The sequence below is a fragment of the Protomyctophum parallelum genome (genome assembly GCF_964188405.1).
Source record: "Protomyctophum parallelum genome assembly, chromosome: 13".
In the NCBI taxonomy this organism is placed as follows: domain Eukaryota; kingdom Metazoa; phylum Chordata; class Actinopteri; order Myctophiformes; family Myctophidae; genus Protomyctophum; species Protomyctophum parallelum.
The window spans coordinates 50,151,821-50,171,389 of NC_139708.1; the positions used below are offsets into that span (position 1 = coordinate 50,151,821).

Below are 19,569 nucleotides of genomic sequence, written 5' to 3' on the forward strand. Positions count from 1 at the left end.
TCTACGACCTCACAATGCGTCACATTCGCAATGCGTCGTGATCTTGTAGATCGCCTAATTTCAGCACGAGACACTGCAGTAGTAGTGTGACAAAGACACATGCTTTAGGTCACAATCCTGCACCGTCAGCCAGTATGAGACATACTGTACAGTTGGAGAAAAAGAGACTTTAGGGACAGGTGTGTGGAGACAGAGCAGGGTTCAAGGAGACTTTAGGGACAGGTGTGTGTGTTCTCTGAGACTTTAGGGACAGGTGTGTGTGTGTTCTCTGAGACTTTAGGGACAGGTGTGTGTGGAGACAGACTTTAGGGACAGGTGTGTGTGTGGAGACAGACTTTAGGGACAGGTGTGTGTGGAGACAGACTTTAGGGACAGGTGTGTGTGTGGAGACAGACTTTAGGGACAGGTGTGTGTGGAGACAGACTTTAGGGACAGGTGTGTGTGGGGACAGACTTTAGGGACAGGTGTGTGTGTGGAGACAGACTTTAGGGACAGGTGTGTGTGGGACAGACTTTAGGGACAGGTTTGTGTGTTCTCTGACCTCTGTGTGTGACCACAAAGATGGCGTATTCATCCATGTGCTCTTGCCTCTGCAGACTCATCTCATAACACAGCTCCTCAATGGCATCCAGAGCCACCTGGAACACACCATGCAGCATCATCATCAGCATTTATTTATTTAGCATGTAGTACAAAAAAAGCACACCAGTGTGAACCAAGTGGTGCAACTCCCGTCGTCCAGCAGGTGGCAGCCATGTCACATACTTCTCTCGTTCCAATTTCACACATGCCACACCACTCGTGCTAACACACACAGGTCACAGGTACCTACCTACACACATCACAAACACGTACCTACCTACACACATCACAAACACGTACACAGCTACACGGACATTGCAAGCTGGATGTAGAAGTGGTTGCACCACTTAAAAATAGACAATAACATATCAGAGAACAAAAATACAATGCAAGGAAGGGAAGAAGCCAGCTGGCTTATTTGGAATCCTTTCCTGTAGGAAGAGGTCATTGGTTTAAAAGATTAAAAAGTTCATAAAGAACAGTACATAAGTCTACAAGTTGGCAAAGGGGGACAGCTGTGCAGTAAAGAAATAAAAACAGACTGCACAAAAAACAGAAATAAACAATACAACAACAAACACACAAAAGAAAATATAACGCATCAAGGAAAAACATGTAATCTACAGAGAGGAAGAAATAAGATATTTCTTTAGATGTTTTTTGAATATTGGCAAGGATAATGAGGATTTAAGTGAAGCATCTAGGGGAGTTCCATAGACGAGGGCCTCTAAATTTGATGAAAAATTGATGTTTGGAAGTGCGACAATAGGGTCATTCAAAATTATCTCTTTGCCTTGTGGGGTAGGAGTGAATGTCAGAAGTAACACGGATGAAATTGTGAAAAGAAGACGGAATGTCTTGTATGCATTTTTTAAATTTAAACATAAATAAACAGGTCTGAAAAACGTTTACTTTGTCAATGGGTAATAGTGAATATTTAATAAAGAGCGGGGCAGACGGCTCGTACCGATTTGAATGTGAAATCATTCTCAGAAACCTTTTTTGAATGATCAGTAATTTAGTGACATGTGTTGAATATGTAGCAGCCCAGACAATATTACAGTAATTATTATGAGGGAAAATTAAGCTATAATAGTGTTAAATGACGTGAAGGAAGAACAAAAGGGATCTTCATAGACTTCATACATACAGCATCAATATGTTGTTTCCAATTTAAATGTTCGTCTATAATGACACCCAAGAATTTAGTATGGGGAACTTGGCAAATTTCAGAGCCATTGATTACAATTTTAGGTTTTTCTTTGGGGAATGTTTTGTTTATATTGCTAAAAATCATGAAGTTGCAATTTTTTATATTGAGGGTAAGCTATATTCTGTACATTTAGGGCTTGTTTGGACTCAAGCACTGAGACACGTGATGTTTCGAGTGCGTGGGATATCAGAGGCAACTGAAAATATCTGTGTCCTTGATAATAGTACTTTATAAATGTGGACTCAAATAAAGACATTGCGTGTGCGTGTGTGTGTGTGTGTGTGTGTGTGTGTGTGTGTGTGTGTGTGCGACTGTGCGTGCACTCACAGAGCAGGTCTTGATTTTCAGGTGTCTCTCGATCCCTCCGGGCAACAGGAAGAGCTGTCTCTTGGAGCTCCGCCCAGCCTGCACAAAAACAACCAATCACAGGACACCAGCAAAGATAAGGAGAAGAAGGACGCCAGTGACAGAAGAACACTGATTGGCTGAAGGATGAGCTGTGATTGGATATAAGCTGTGAGAGCAAGTGGATTGGTTGAGAGAGGAATAACGGAACTGACCATCATAGCTTTCAGCTCCATGCTGTTACGGTATAATAACAGAACTGACCAGCATAGCTTTCAGCTCCATGCTGTTACGGTATAATAACAGAACCCTCACAAAAACATGCCGTAATCCTGGTCTCTAAAACTACCTCCCCCTGGCCAGCCGGGGCGCCTGATGGAGGGGAAAGGAACTGGTCGGAATAACGTGTCCCTTCCACGCGCTACGTCCGGCCGGGGAAATTCCCCTTTGTCAGGTGAAAAGAAGCAGCTTGGACTCCTCATGCATAGAAGGAGGCATGAGGTCAGTCCGCTGCCCCCCCCCAGGTTGGCAGAGGAAGTGTAGCGCCCAGGATTACATTAGATAATTGGCACTGGGTGAAAAGAAAAACTGGGTTACAAAATCGTGGGATAAAAATTTAGAAGTAAAAAAATAATAACAGAACTGACCAGCATAGCTTTGAGCTCCATGCTGTTATACGGTATAATAACAGAACTGACCAGCATAGCTTTGAGCTCCATGCTGTTATACGGTATAATAACAGAACTGACCAGCATAGCTTTGAGCTCCATGCTGTTATACAGTATAATAACAGAACTGACCAGCATAGCTTTCAGCTCCATGCTGTTACGGTATAATAAAATAACAGAACTGACCAGCATAGCTTTCAGCTCCATGCTGTTATACGGTATAATAACAGAACTGACCAGCATAGGTTTCAGCTCCATGCTGTTACGGTATAATAACAGAACTGACCAGCATAGCTTTCAGCTCCATGCCGTTGGGGTATTCCACACGGCCACCATATTGGAACGTCCTCCTCAGGTTCTGCTCGCACGCCTTGGCAATGCCTGTCAATCAACGGCAGCAACCAATCAACACACATCCTGAGAATCAACAGATTTAAGACGACACTGACGGTATTTGATTTGATTTGATTTAGCACAGTATAAAAAAAAACAATACAATAAAACACAAAAAAATGAAAAGGAAAAGTGGTAGGAGGAGGCAAAAGAGGGCTTATATATACGAGGACTCTATCTACGTATTAGACATTAAAAAAACATTTAGAACTTGATTGTAAACAAGATATAGAATTTCCAAAAGACATGATTGAGGTATATAAAAAACATGATTAGGATACTTGATTATCTAATCTAAGACCATGATGAGAGAAGAGAAGAGATAATACCAGTATAAGATCTCCATATATGGGCTTAACTGCGACAGCACGTCGCATTTACTATGATCCATGATTTACAATCATCCCTGATTATGTTATAGTGATGTCACGAGACCTACAGGGGCACTATATATTGGGGACTGTAAGTGACGTGACGTGACAAAAAAACGCAAGGTTTCATCGCAACAAAAAATTATAATTAAGTGATCTATCTGGTCATTGATCGATCAACTGAGTGAGTGATTGGTTGATTGGTTGATTGGTTGATTGGCTGCATGTTGTACCTTGGTACTGGATCCCGGGGCCGACACAGGCATCCTGTAGGAACCTCATCAGGTACGGCTTCAGAACCTCCGAGCAGCGATGGAACGCTGTCAGGATGTACAGCAGCCTCCAGCCTCGCTGACAGCTGTCACTGTGGACAACAACGCACGCACGCACGCACCCACGCACGCACGCACGCATGCACGCACGCCACACACAACAACAAATTCAAAGTGTCTCCAAAAAACACTCAGTGGTGGAAAAAAGTACTCACATTTTCACTCACAGGTATCAATACTGAAATGTAGAAATACTCAAGTTACAAGTAAAAGTCCAGAATTCTAAATGTACTTGAGTAAAAGTACAAAAGTACTGGCTACAGTACCAACAGTAATGTGAGTGAATGTGTAACAGAGAAGTGTCTTACGCCTTGGAGCTGGTGTTTACAGTATCTACAGTATGTTTACAGTAAGTGTCTTACGTCATGGAGCTGGTGTTTACAGTATTTACAGTATGTTTACAGTAAGTGTCTTACGCCTTGGAGCTGGTGTTTACAGTATTTACAGTATGTTTACAGTAAGTGTCTTACGCCTTGGAGCTGGTGTTTACAGTATTTACAGTATGTTTACAGTAAGTGTCTTACGTCTTGGAGCTGGTGTTTACAGTATGTTTACAGTAAGTGTCTTACGCCTTGGAGCTGGTGTTTACAGTATTTACAGTATGTTTACAGTAAGTGTCTTACGCCTTGGAGCTGGTGTTTACAGTATTTACAGTATGTTTACAGTAAGTGTCTTACGCCTTGGAGCTGGTGTTTACAGTATTTACAGTATGTTTACAGTAAGTATCTTACGCCTTGGAGCTGGTGTTTACAGTATTTACAGTATGTTTACAGTAAGTGTCTTACGCCTTGGAGCTGGTGTTTACAGTATTTACAGTATGTTTACAGTAAGTGTCTTACGCCTTGGAGCTGGTGTTTACAGTATTTACAGTATGTTTACAGTAAGTGTCTTACGCCTTGGAGCTGGTGTTTACAGTATTTACAGTATGTTTACAGTAAGTGTATTACGCCTTGGAGCTGGTGTTTACAGTATTTACAGTATGTTTACAGTAAGTGTATTACGCCTTGGAGCTGGTGTTTACAGTATTTACAGTATGTTTACAGTAAGTGTATTACGCCTTGGAGCTGGTGTTTACAGTATTTACAGTATGTTTACAGTAAGTGTCTTACGCCTTGGAGCTGGTGTTTACAGTATTTACAACATGTTTACAGTAAGTGTCTTACGCCTTGGAGCTGGTGTTTACAGTATTTACAGTATGTTTACAGTAAGTGTCTTACGCCTTGGAGCTGGTGTTTACAGTATTTACAGTATGTTTACAGTAAGTGTATTACGCCTTGGAGCTGGTGTTTACAGTATTTACAGTATGTTTACAGTAAGTATCTTACGCCTTGGAGCTGGTGTTTGCCATGACCTGCTTCATCACCTGGCAGTAAGCCTCGTCCTTCATCAGACCATGGTCCGCACTCAACTGTAGTAGGATTCACACACACGCAGTCACATGTTTGTGCGAGCGCACGCACGCACGCATGCACGCACACGCACACACACACACACACACTCCAAAGTTCACGTGTAGCAAGTTTTGTGCAATATTATCGAAGATCCCGGGCCGAGAAAGATTTGAACAGTTTTTCATATACTTCTAAATGGTGGGAAACCTAAAGGTCAGAGGTCAAAAGTCAGAACACGAAAGTTGTTCGGGATGAGGAGACACATATGTGTATCGAAGGTTTATTGCCAACGGTCAAACGGTTCATGAGCTATGCCCGTTCAAAGATTTCATTTTCAATTGAGTGCTATATCGCCATCCTTTGGCCATCCTTTGACCGTTTGGCATGGCCCATGACCGTTTGGCATTGCTAAGTTTCGCTGTTCGTTTGTTTTAGTTAGATTATTAAACACACAATACAAACAAACTGCCTCCCCCTGGCCTGATGGAGGGGAAAGGAACTGGTTGGAATAACGTGTTCCTTCCACACGCTACGTCCAACCAGGGAAACTCCCCCCTGTCAGGTGTAAAGGAGCAACTTGGACACTCAGGCATGAAGGAAGCATGAGTTCAAGTCCGTTGCTCTCCCCTTGTCCCCCATATATGGGGACTAGGTTGGTGGAGGGTGAGAGCCCAGGATCACATTAGATGATTGACAAAGGGGTGGAAAATGGGTTACAAAATCGTGGGATAAAAAATATATATATAAAAAAAAGAAAAGAAAAACACACAATACAGTTTCAGTTAGTTTCCATTTTTGTTATTTTTATTATGGTTTTTATTTAGTTCAGTTCACAACTATGATAACCTTGACGCAGTGACAGTTAATCTACAGTGAATGATCACAGCTGATTACCTGCAGATTGATCAGTCCTGTAGGCTACAGAAGCCATGGAGCTTTGGTAGAAACAGCTCAGCAACATTCACTGCATGTTGCTTGGCCTCTAACGCAGCATCTCTGGGACTATTCCTCGCGTCTCCGATGGCGTCAGCGAGATCATGGCAACAACACTTGCAATTTCCCAAAATTGCACCTTTCTAGATGTTGTCATTGGTTGTTGCTGGTGGTAGTCATGGCTGCAAGTTCCCACCTGATGTTGTGTGGGAGTTCTGACTGCTCCAGACCGTGTTGAATAACTGCTAGCTTGCATAATGTCTTGAGACTAGGACTGAAGTCTAGGACATACAGGTCATTCAGTCGAACGAGTTGGGTTCTGTTTCTACCTCTGTATCCTCCTAAGATAACGATACGATCTCCCATCATGCAACAGCACATGTCAGACATCCCTGAACGTGGGCCGTTCCCCTTGAGCTCCACCTTCTTCCAGCAGAAGGTCTCTGGACTGAATTTCCACAGATCAATGAAGTCGTTGTCGTTATCGTTATCGTTGCGGCCACCAAATATGTACAGCTCTCCATTGTAGGTAAAGGCTCCATTGTAGTAGCGTCTTTCTGGTAGAAGCTGTCTAGAAGGTGTGTGGATCCAGAGGTTGGTCTCTGTGTCAAACATTCTGAAGGTGTTGTCCCACCGACCTCCCATCCATCCTCCAAATACAAACATCTTTGTCCCGATGATGGTAGCAGAGTGATATCCTGAAGCAGGAGGTGGAATTCCTCTGGCGTTGATAAAAGACCAGACCATTGTGGTGGTGTCCAACTTGAAGGTGTCATTAGTCCATCCAGTCTGGATACATAATCCTCCATGAATATACATGACCTTCCCCAAGACACAGGATGAGTGGTGACTCGTCTCCTCTGGAACAGTCCCAGAAACCTGTGGTTTGAACCATCTGTGGGCGTCGACATCAAATGCATGAAGAATATTGCAGTAAGGAAACCCTCCCCAGATGTAGACGATATCTCCTACCAACGCAGCCGTGGAGCCAAAGGCCCAGGAGGGAACCTCAAGGTGGCGTTCTCCTGTTCCAGGTGTCACTGGGGTCAACTCCGCCCAGCGCAGAGACACTGAGTTGAAGACGTGCACATCAATCCGTCCCTCGTTGCCGTAGTATGTGGAGCATGTAAAAGAATAAAGCCGTCGTCCAACCGCTACAGCTCGACCACCACCTCTGACCCCTCCTACCCTCTCGCTGGACAATGTCCAATAAAGCATATTTTATAAGAGTCGTCTGTCTCCCTCTAGTCTCCACTGGAACAACGGTACTCTAGCTCCCCCTGCAGGATCTTATATAGACTACAACCAGACCCCAGGTGTGACATCACACACATCTAGCTCCTCCCCCGAGGTGTGATGTCACACGACACACAAACTGCTGTCAACGTCGTTGCCGGGCAATATTCTAATTTGTTGTGTTTTTTTGAGCAGCACTAGGGGTTGCTATTCCCTCCAACGTCTGGAGACGTTGGAGCCAAGTCGATTTACTTTTAATCTTTGCAGCCATGTTTGCAGCCAAACATCACACTCACTTCACATTATAGCGTGATGTTTTTCTTAAATTTCTTAAATTGACGCCCCCTACTTGATCATACTACAGCATCAAAAGTAGAAGATCTACAAGGTGGAAACACAATGTGAACACTTAATTTTAGCTTAGTTTTTTATTAGTTTAGGTTTTTTCATACTTTGTGTTATTTGGCAGGTGCAGGATTCAAAAAGGTCAGAGTAAGTAGCACTATTGTGTTTATCTGTCACTTTGACCAGTAAGCTCCGCCCTCAGACTTTCCACCATTTTGAACAATGCTTAAACCCGACTTTCTGCTGGGATTCTTTTGCAATTTGCGAGAAATCTTCTACAAACAATCTATGGACCATTTTCTGAAATCTCAGTTGAAGAGAAGTTTATATGTGAAAAAAATATATACACACAATGTAGCTGCAAGCAGCGATAACAGGTACTTTGAACAGGCATAACTCAAGCCTCGTCCGTCCGTCCGTCCGTCCGTCCGTCGGTTTGGGGTACGAACAGCTGTGATACCGACGGGCGACCTAAAGTGGCACCGCTGAGCAGCCTAAAAGGGCTCATTGCTTGGTCCCGTCTCATCGCTGCTTGCAGCTATATTTATGTCATTGTGTTCTTTCATGCTCATCAGCAGCAGCCCAGCATGGAGCTGTCCGCTCATCATTGGTGCTGAAATTGCTAGAATCTAGTCACATACTGTATATAGACTGGAAAAAAGAGAGAGTGTGCGTGTGTGCGTGCGTGTTACCTTCAGCATAGAAGACACAAGGTCCTCTTCAGTCTGTCCTTTCAGTGGATAGTCTCCCATGAACCTCATTATGGCTGAACAACAATAAACGTGATTAAACAATATGTATTGATTGTTGATTCCTTCAACTAATACTGGGACAATTTTTTTTTTCGTCAACTACCTTTTCTCTCTGACGAAAACTAAATGGAAACTAAATAAAAACTAAAGCAATTTCGTGGTTGCATGCTGAAAATAGCCGATCTACAAGCTCACAATGCGTCGCAGCCTATCGATTTTAACCATTGCGACGGCATCAAGGCCCGCCAAAATACATTGCAGCCGACTAAATCAAATGCAGATTTAGTCGACCCAAATAATATTCTCATTTGGTCGACTAAAACTAGACCAACACAAAAAACATTCCAGGTAACTAAAATATAACCAAAACTAATTGAAAACTATTCAAAAGACTGACAAAAATGAATATCTAATTTTGCTGTCAAAATCAACACAGTCTCTTCCACTGCATATCCATTCCTCTCACATTATTACATTATTTTCCCTACTTTCCTCTGCCTGCCCCACCCTACAAATACCCCCATTCCTACCCCTCTCTCTCTCCACACCCTGATCTCTCTTTAGCAGACACTCTTAATCCAGAGCGACTTGCAGTACGCGAGAACAACACATGGTAATACATCAAATACATAGAAATAGTCATCAGGGATCATATTGCAAGCTAAGAGCCTAACATCTGTCTAACAGTAGAATATCTGTACAATGAAGTTAGAAGTATACACTATAGAGTGCTATGTCTATACATAAAATGCTAAGTTACATATAAGTTTAGCCTTTGCATATACTGTACATATACAGGCATATACGCCCGTATAAGGAAAAGATGGAGTCTGAAGAGGTGGGTTTTCAGACTACGGCGGAAGATTGGGAGGGAGTCTGCAGTTTTCATTGCAATGGGGAGTTCATTCCTCCTGTCTCTCTCTTTTTTCTCGCTCTTTCCTAATTAATCTCTCTCTCTCTCTCTCTCTCTCACCCAGGAAGATCTCCGCAGCCACTTTATTCATTCCTTCATCAGAGAAGTCGATCAAAGACTCTGGGATTGGGGACTGAAAAAAGAAAGAAAGAAAGAAAGAAAGAAAGAAAGAAAGAAAGAAAGAAAGAAAGAAAGAAAGAAAGAAAGAAAGAAAGAAAGAAAGAAAGAAAGAAAGAAAGAAAGAAAGATAGAAAGAAAGAAAGAAAGAAAGAAAGAAAGAAAGAAAGAAGAGATTAAATCTGTATTTTGATCCTATGGAATATAACAATCCAAAAAGGTGGGTGGTTACAGTTTACTTTCTATTAAATAGAAAGTGAAGATCTACAATATAAGGTTCAAGTTCCATGATGTGTGGAACTGTGAACGTAGCACACATTTACAACTTAGACCTGAGACCAGATTCTACAAATATCTTCTAAATCCTCAAAAAACATTCTGAAAGACGTATGTTGTGTATGTCAGCGGTTCTCAAACTATCAAGGACCCCAGAATTATATGTATTTGGCCGCCGACCCCCATCTCAAAATATGTTGTTCCAGGGACCCCCCAGAAGCAAGATTTGAGTTGAAAACATTCGCTGTGAAAGAATATATATTCAAATATTTGCGCCCGATTAAAAAAAAATATATAGCAGATCTACAAGCTCGTAGCACGGCACTCGGTGCCGCGCTATGAGCTTGTGAGCTTTCAACAGCTAAAGATAAAATTAATGGTTAAAGTGGTTAAACGCTAAGGTGACACAGATGTGTTCCAGATCTTGTACTAAACTGGCCTTACCGTAAGCAATGAAATCCTTTGTTTTGCTACTTTTGGCTCAATTTATAAATGATACGTAGCCTGCGGAGTTAGTTCAGTCAGATATACTTGAGGGGGTTCATGCCATGCTCAAAAGGCGCATACTATACTCAAGGGGTTAACATGCTGCATTACTATGTGGGTGTGCAAGTGTGTGCAAGTCCCACACGTCATTCGCTGACGGGCAGTCAGCTGACCAATTGGTCGGGCTACTTAAGCTCACTAGACTGCATGCTTCTTCCTGCCTTCCTCTGCTCATGGTTCCTGGTTGTTATGTGATGTTTCCTCCCACCACCACCCCAGCACCACCGATGGGCTCTGTTATTAGTTCTGTTTGCTCCCACCGCCACCAGTGGGCTCTGTTATTAGTTCTGTTTGCTCCCACCACCACCCCAGCACCACCGGTGGGCTCTGTTATTAGTTCTGTTTGCTCCCACCACCACCCCAGCACCACCGATGGGCTGTTATTAGTTCTGTTTGCTCCCACCACCACCCCAGCACCACCGGTGGGCTCTGTTATTAGTTCTGTTTGCTCCCACCACCACCCCACCACCACCGATGGGCTGTTATTAGTTCTGTTTGCTCCCACCACCACCCCAGCGCCACCGGTGGGCTCTATGTTTTTTATGCTTCCCATGGGGGTTTTATTGTATATCTATCTCCCCGCTCTTAATGTTTTATTATGGTGTTTAATCGCGCCATGCAGGGAGAAAATGCAGCAGAGCCGAACGCCAAGTAAAATATCATATGCACACTTGTATTCTCATTCTATAATAAATATTGGTTCAATCTATCCGTGAGTTGTCTGACTGAAATGTATTTATTCAGTAGGCTCTGTGTAATGATAAAAGTGACAGCTCTTTGCTTCAGGATCAAATCCTCCTGTCGGGGTTTATTTCTCAACAATGATTTAATATACAGCATAATACAATTGAAAAAAAAAAGTATCTAATGAATTAAATGTACCTTCGAATATTTAACCATTTCGGCAGGGTCCCTGACCTCCTTGCCCTTCTTCGTCTTTGAGTCACTGTGGAAAACAAACAAAATGATTTCTCTGTGGTTTACGTCTATGATGTATACAGTAGGTGTAGGACATTCATCATGACAGAAACAAACTCAATACTAGAGAACCAAAGTCTGTTTATTTTTGGACCACAATGATTATACGAGATGATTTTAAGATGACCATGTTATTCTCAATAGAGGAAAACCTCTGCGAACACTTTAGAACCAGGGGATGAGCGAGTGACGTCAGGACTTTAGAACCAGGGGATGAGCGAGTGACGTCAGGACTTTAGAACCAGGGGATGAGCGAGTGACGTCAGGACTTTAGAACCAGGGGATGAGCGAGCGAGGTCAGGACTTTAGAACCAGGGGATGAGCGAGTGACGTCAGGACTTTAGAACCAGGGGATGAGCGAGTGAGGTCAGGACTTTAGAACCAGGGGATGAGCGAGTGAGGTCAGGACTTTAGAACCAGGGGATGAGCGAGTGACGTCAGGACTTTAGAACCAGGGGATGAGCGAGTGACGTCAGGACTTTAGAACCAGGGGATGAGCGAGTGAGGTCAGGACTTTAGAACCAAGGGATGAGCGAGTGAGGTCAGGACTTTAGAACCAGGGGATGAGCGAGTGACGTCAGGACTTTAGAACCAGGGGATGAGCGAGTGAGGTCAGGACTGCAGAACCAGGGGATGAGCGAGTGACGTCAGGACTTTAGAACCAGGGGATGAGTGAGTGACGTCAGGACTTTAGAACCAGGGGATGAGAGAGTGAGGTCAGGACTTTAGAACCAGGGGATGAGTGAGTGAGGTCAGGACTTTAGAACCAGGGGATGAGAGAGTGAGGTCAGGACTTTAGAACCAGGGGATGAGCGAGTGAGGTCAGGACTTTAGAACCAGGGGATGAGCGAGTGAGGTCAGGACTTTAGAACCAGGGGATGAGGGAGTGACGTCAGGACTTTAGAACCAGGGGATGAGTGAGTGAGGTCAGGACTTTAGAACCAGGGGATGAGTGAGTGAGGTCAGGACTTTAGAACCAGGGGATGAGCGAGTGACGTCAGGACTTTAGAACCAGGGGATGAGCGAGTGAGGTCAGGACTTTAGAACCAGGGGATGAGCGAGTGAGGTCAGGACTTTAGAACCAGGGGATGAGCGAGTGAGGTCAGGACTTTAGAACCAGGGGATGAGGGAGTGAGGTCAGGAATTCGGCGCTCTATAGCCTACAGGCTGCAATTATTTCTCAGAAGTTTACATCTATGATGAGTTAAAGGAGAATTCCATACTAAAAGGCTTTCTTACCTTTCTTTGTAGTCGTTACGTCCCCACCAAAGAGGTCCAGGTGTTATTTTGTGCAAAAGCTCCTTATTGGCTATTTCCCCTACCATAAGCCCTCAATGAATTGCATTGAATTGAATGGGAATTGAATGGGGCTATGGGGTGTTGTGCTAATTCGCTTATTTCCATCGCTCAAAGAAAATGTATATATCCTCTCTTCATAATGTAAATAATATCCGAAGCGTCACACTTTACTACTTATTTCGATGGAAATAAGCGATTTAGCACAACACCCCATAGCCCCATTCAATGCAATGCAATTCATTGAGGGCTTATGGTAGGGGAAATATCCAATAGGGAGTTTTTGCACAAAACAACACCTGGACCTCTTTGGTGGGGACGTAACAACTACAAAGGAAGATAAGAAAGCCTTCTAGCATGGAATTCTCCTTTAATAATGCAGGTAGAAGAAAAAACAACTAACAGGGACTCGATACAAGCCGCAGTAACTCGTCTGTTGTTTAGATACTATGATGGTTTAATCATTTTAATTTAAACGTTAATGCAAACAAAACACATCGGGAAAAAGTTGTTTCCTTACCCTGGATAGTTAATTCGATACAATAGCTCAGTGTGTCTGTGTCTGTGTGTGTGTGTGTGTGTGTGTGTGTGTGTGTGTGTGTGTGTGTGTGTGTGTGTGTGTGTGTCAGTGTTGTTTTCGTCGGCTAAAACTAAGACGAAAAATGTTCGTCGACTACCTTTTTTCACTGACGAAAACTAAATAAAAACTAAATAAAAAAAATCTATGATGACTAAAACTAAGACTAAATATACTGACAATTTCGTCAACAAATAAAAACTAGACTAAAATGTTAGTAAGGGAATAGTGGAGAAGAGATCCAGTTTTATGCTGGGTTGCATGCTGAAAATAGCAGATCTCACAACGCGTCGCAGCGTGACGCGTTGTGAGATTGTATATCTGCTATTTTCAGCATGCAACCAAAGTGTAAAATATGTCATTACAACTACATCAAGGACTGTCAAAACACATTTTAGTCGACTAAATCAACTGTAGATTTAGTCGACTAAAATCGTATGACATTTAGTCGACTAAAACTAGACTAAACCCTAGAACATTCCAGGTGACTAAAATGTGACTAAAACTAAGTGAAAACTATTCAAGAGACTATATGACTAAAACTACAAAAATAAGTTACTTTGTCAATCTAGCCGAGTTTGACTCAGACAAACACGACATCAGTTCTGGTATTCCACAGGGCTCGATTCTTGGCCCTCTGCTTTTATCCTTCCTCCTCTTTTCTCGCTTTTCTCCTCCTACATACTGCCATTGGGCGAACTCATTGCCAATCACGGAGACAATTTTCATTTCTATGCTGATGATACACAATTATATCTTTCTGTGGCTCCAGATGATCCCTGTGCTTTAGACCCGATGTTTACCTGTCTGTCTAGCATCAAATGTTGGATGAGTGAGAACTTTCTCAAGCTAAATGAGGATAAGACAGAAGTTCTCATAATCGGTTCTAGTGAGCAGAAAGAATCAATATTAAGTAGACTTGGCAACCTGACTGTAGAAAGTAACAGTACAGTAAAGAACCTGGGGGTTATTATTGATTCTGAATTGAATTTTAATTCACACATTAATCATGTTACCAAGATTGCCTTTTTTCACCTTTCACGAATCAGAGCCTATGTGTCCTTGGACGATGCAAAAACGCGAATCCACGCCTTTGTTTTTTCTCGGCTTGATTACTGCAATGCACTTTTTTCAGGACTGCCAAGAAAACAACTGACAGATTACAACTTGTCCAAAATGCAGCAGCCAGAGTTTTAACTAGAACTAAGATGAGAGAACATATTACTCCAGTTTTGGCATCACTGCACTGGCTTCCAGTTGTTTTTAGGATTGATTTTAAAATTATTTTACTTGTCTATAAAGCTCTCAATGGTCTCGCACCTTCCTACCTATACATGACTGCCTGCCTAAATATGTCCCAAACCGCCCGCTAAGGTCTTCCACTGCTGGCCTGCTCGCTTTGCCTAAAAAAATGGCAACAAAAAAATACGGGGAAGCAGCTTTTTGCTTCTACGGGCCGTCGGCATGGAACAAGCTCCCACTGTACCTTCGTCAGGCAGCCTCTGTAGACATTTTTAAAGCTCAGCTCAAGACCCACTTCTACAACATTGCTTTTAATTGATATTTTATTTTTATTTTTTGTTATTCATGTCCTCACTGTATTGCATTACTGCTTGTTTTTTTTAATGTCGTTGCCTTGCTTTTCTTTTATTCTCCATTGTTCTGTAAAGCACTTTGAGCTGCATTTCATGTCATGAAAGGTGCTATACAAATAAAGTTTTATTATTATTATTATTATTAAAATAGAAATTTGCTGACAAAAACAACACTGGTGTGTGTGTGTGTGTGTGTGTGTGTGTGTGTGTGTGTGTGTGTGTCTGACTGACCTTCTTTTCATCTGGGCCTCTCTGTAGTACTTCCTGGCGAACTCACTCATGTTGTACTGTCCTCCCACCGGCAGCTCGTCCAGGTCCACACTAACGGTGTCCGCATACATGTCCCCAACCATCTGACGCACACGCACACGCACATGCACACGCACACGCACACGCACACGCACACGCACACACACACACACACACACACGCACACGCACACGCACACGCACACGCACACGCACAGTATGAATGAAGCAAAACATAATGGGATCTGCTATAAATCAGCCATTTTTTCTATATATTTGTCAGATAATATAGGATTTTAACACAATGTATGCTTCCCCAATAAGCCAGAACGTGCCAAGGAAATCTGCGCTTACATATGCTTACAAGACGCTTGTCACTTATTCCGCCCGCCCCGGAAGTGATAGTCATCCAGATTTGAGCCACATATTCATTCTATGCTGTATGCATCGTCGCGGGAGGGTTTCACCTTCTTAGCGTGATCAAAGTTTAGACTTTTATAAGGTCTCCAAGATGGCAGTTTGTCTCATTTTGAGGAGAAAAAGGACTATTAAGCGTGCGCACGGCCATGTGCGTGTCAGATCCGTGTGGAGGCTGTCCACACACCAACATGTGAGTAAAAGCAAAAAAAAAGAAAAAAAAAAAAAAAGGCTTCAAAATGTACTTAAAGTACCAAAAGTAAAAGTAGTCCCATTTCAAGATTTCAAATGTATAATAATCTTTTGAAAATAGCAGATCTACGAGCTCACAATGCGTCCGATGTAGATAGAAATGTATATAGGACTGAAGTGTATGTTTTGTAATAAGAATCCAAGTAACTATAACTACCATTTTCAAATAAGTTGCCTCTGAGATGTAGTGGAGTAGAAGTAGTGGAAATTGGAATTACTCATGTGAAGCACAAATACCTCAAAATTGTACTTAAGTACAGTCCTTAATTAAATGTACTTAGTTATTTTCCACCACTGATAATAACACTAGGATTGAAGTGGTTAAGAACCACTTGGTTGTTAACGTTGAAGTGGTTCTATAATATGGACACCATAGGGTCCATGATTGGCAGATTCCTGTTCCGTACCGGGCTGCAGACATTTATCCGACATACCAAAACGTATGAAATGCACTGCGGGTTAAAAATCCTGACATGCGTTGTCGGTTACAAATCACCTGTGCTGTGGGTTACAAATCACCCGTGCTGTGGGTTACAAATTACCCATGCTACGGGTTACAAATCACCCGTTCTGCTGGTTACAAATCACCCGTGCTGAGGGTTACAAATCACCCGTTCTGCTGGTTACAAATCACCCGTTCTGCTGGTTACAAATCACCCGTTCTGCAGGTTACAAATCACCCGTGCTACGGGTTACAAATCACCCGTGCTGTGGGTTACAAATCACATGTGCTGCTGGTTTGGGCGGCTGTGGCTCAGGAGGTAGAGCAGGTCGTCCAATGATCCCTGGGTCGGCGGTTCGAATCCCGGCTCCTCCTCCTCCTGTCTACATGTCGAAGTGAACGACACTGAACCCTACATTGAAGTGTCCTTGGGCAAGACACTGAACCCTACATTGAAGTGTCCTTGGGCAAGACACTGAACCCCACATTGAAGTGTCCTTTGGCAAGACACTGAACCCTACATTGAAGTGTCCTTGAAAAGCGCTATAAAAATGCAATTCATTATTAATTTTACATTACAAATCACCCGTGCTGTGGGTTACAAATCCCCCCGTGCTGCTGCATGGTTACATCACAAACCCCCCCGTGGCGTGCGCCCCGCCCTTCCGTATACCTCCGTGGAGAGGTCCAGCTCGTGGGCGGCGACGGTGGAGCCCATGGCCACGGCGACCGCTGCAGAGGCGGCCACTCGGCCCTGTCGGTGCCGAGGCTCCGCCCGGTCCGCGGGGAGGTCCAGGAAGTCAGGGGCGGCCACCGGACGCACGAACTCACCGGGGAACACCCCCCACCGCCCGAACACGGCCCCGAACCGCCAGCCTAAACACACGCACGCACGTACACACGCACACGCACGCACACACACACACACGGACGCACGTACAGTGCACGACAGTACCATGAGTGTTATGGACCACAATTGAAAAGGTTATGTAAATACTTTTGAATGGTGACAATGACAGTATATATAGTCTAATATTTTGGTATATATATAGACAATCACAAACTTACACACAAACAGGCAACAACACACTGCAATAAAATACCACCTTGTCATCACTTGAACACTCACTGTAATCTAGATGAAAAATGATAACGTATATTTTTAGCTTTTTTTCCCTTATATATGAAGATTATTAAATTTTAAAATTAAATAATTGATCAAATATTATTATTATTATTCCCTCGCTGTGCTGTGGTGCCTGTTGCTGCCGACCCCCCCCTGCTGGCATTTACCTCAAGCATCCTCTGACAAAAAAGCAGATCGACAAGCTCACAAAGTATCACATTGTGACGCTTTGTTGAGCTTGTCGATCGCTTTACTCATTATGAACAAAGTACATACATGCAGGTTTAAGTGGTTAATCTGTCCCAGTCCCATAACAGCAACACCCACTCCAACCAGTAGGAGGTGCTGCAGCAACAACACAAACCCGGTTTCACCCAAACACGGTGAAATAGCACGGATTGGCATTTCCGTGCATACACGGCTACGCGCCTGGAAAACCGCAACATACATACATGTTACACTTAAAAAACCTCCGCCATAGACTATGACGGAGGGGTGGCGTGTCTCTACCAAACTTGAGCCACGAGAGATGCCGCACCAAGCGGGCACCAAGTGGGCACCAAGCGGGTACCAAGCGGGCACCAAGCGGGCACCAAGCGGGCACCAAGCGGGTGTCGAGCGTTGCGAAGTTCGGTATAGAGGGTATGCGTGTGATATCATCATCAAACCCGGCAAAGTTATGCAGGAAGGCCTACTGAGTGTCAAAAAACTACTTTCTGGCCTCGACAGCCCATACATCCACACAGAAAAGTCCTATCTGATGGCATTAAACAACGTTAAACAATGTTAAAACTCCCTTCGCATGTTGCTTTGCCACTCGATTTGCCACTCGATGTGCCCTTCACTTTAAGCAGTACCCTCTATAGAGTCGACTCAGCCCCGTCCGAAATCAACCAGTACAGCATCGTATTTAATGTTGGTAAAAAAAGCACGGATTGACAATTCCGCACATACGATACAACCGAAAGCCACGCCGCCTCTGTCGCGGTCAAAACAGTAGTCGTGTAATAATACGGTATATGTACGGATTTTGGTGTTTTCTAGGTGTGTATTTATTTAAGGAATTGCCAATCGGTGCTATTTCACCGCGTTTGGGTGAGATCGGGCTGAGCAACAAGGACACAATCCCCTGCCGACTTCCCACAAACGAATACTGCTAAATGTGTAACATTGGAGACTCCGGCTTCTATATGGAAGCACCTGTTTATGAGTGTCAATATACCAGCCTCCAAACTCAACAGAGAAAATAATAAACATAAAGTCCACACACAGAAACACAGCCAACACCCCCCATACCACACAAGGTGGTACTGAACCCAAACCCACCATACCACACAGGGTGGTACTGAACCCAACCCCCCCATACCACACAGGGTGGTACTGAACCCAAACACAGGGTGGTTCTAGAGGACGGTACTGAACCCAAACCCACCAAAGTCAGGTGTGTCTCTCTTTATCTCCTCCAGGAGCATGACCTTCTTCCTCACTATGCAGCCATAACGTTTACCTGAACACGCGCACGCACGCACTCACACGCACGCATGCATGCACGCGCGCACACGTGCACGCGCACACGCACACGCACACACGCACACACGCACACACACACACACACACACAGGCAGGAAGACAAACAAAAAAATACAAAAAACATAGAAAGCAACTTAGTGGGTACAAGAGCCAAGATGTCAGTCCTGGTCAAACTAGGAGAATATGTGACCAACTCCAGCAAAAAATGCCTCAAGTCGATTTTTACAGATTACAGATTTTTACAGATTATTAAAGTACAGAATGTAAGCTTTCATATGATGTATCATTCAATGAAATTGGACAATAATTGAAGGAGATATAACCATTTTAAAATGACTGGGGCCTTTCACCCAAAGCTGAGAAAAGCCCTTTTCAATATTCACAACATTTTATCACCTTAGAGCTGGACAGAAGTGGGTGTGACAATGGGAGGGACAATAGGACGTTTTAGCTGTCAACAGTGCAACACTAGAAACACTGACATGTTTAAGCCAGTAGAACAAACAATGCAATTTGTAAGGTGCCCCAATAAACCCTTTTGAAAGTACTAAGTATTAAATACTAAGTATAAGTATTCAAGTATTAAATATTAAGTTAAGTGTTCAATTTAACTTATACACTACCTGGTTGTAAATAGCTGCAGTACACCATTTTATGCAGGTCTACTTTAAGCAATCAAAGTCAGACAATTGACC

At 43.4% G+C, this 19,569-nt stretch overlaps 1 protein-coding gene across 1 annotated transcript in view; it reads right to left on the bottom strand.

The window, feature by feature from the left end:
* myo15aa (myosin XVAa) overlaps positions 1-19,569 on the bottom strand; it is a gene marked incomplete at its 3' end in the record, with an annotated part of 141,253 nt that overhangs the window by 17,846 nt on the left and 103,838 nt on the right. Inside the window, 11 exon segments of the mRNA XM_083779210.1 lie at positions 542-638; positions 2,123-2,200; positions 3,095-3,189; positions 3,806-3,936; positions 5,230-5,312; positions 8,502-8,575; positions 9,535-9,607; positions 11,296-11,359; positions 15,091-15,212; positions 16,892-17,094; positions 18,777-18,851. Of these exon segments, the coding sequence (XP_083635336.1) occupies positions 542-638; positions 2,123-2,200; positions 3,095-3,189; positions 3,806-3,936; positions 5,230-5,312; positions 8,502-8,575; positions 9,535-9,607; positions 11,296-11,359; positions 15,091-15,212; positions 16,892-17,094; positions 18,777-18,851 (1,095 nt within the window).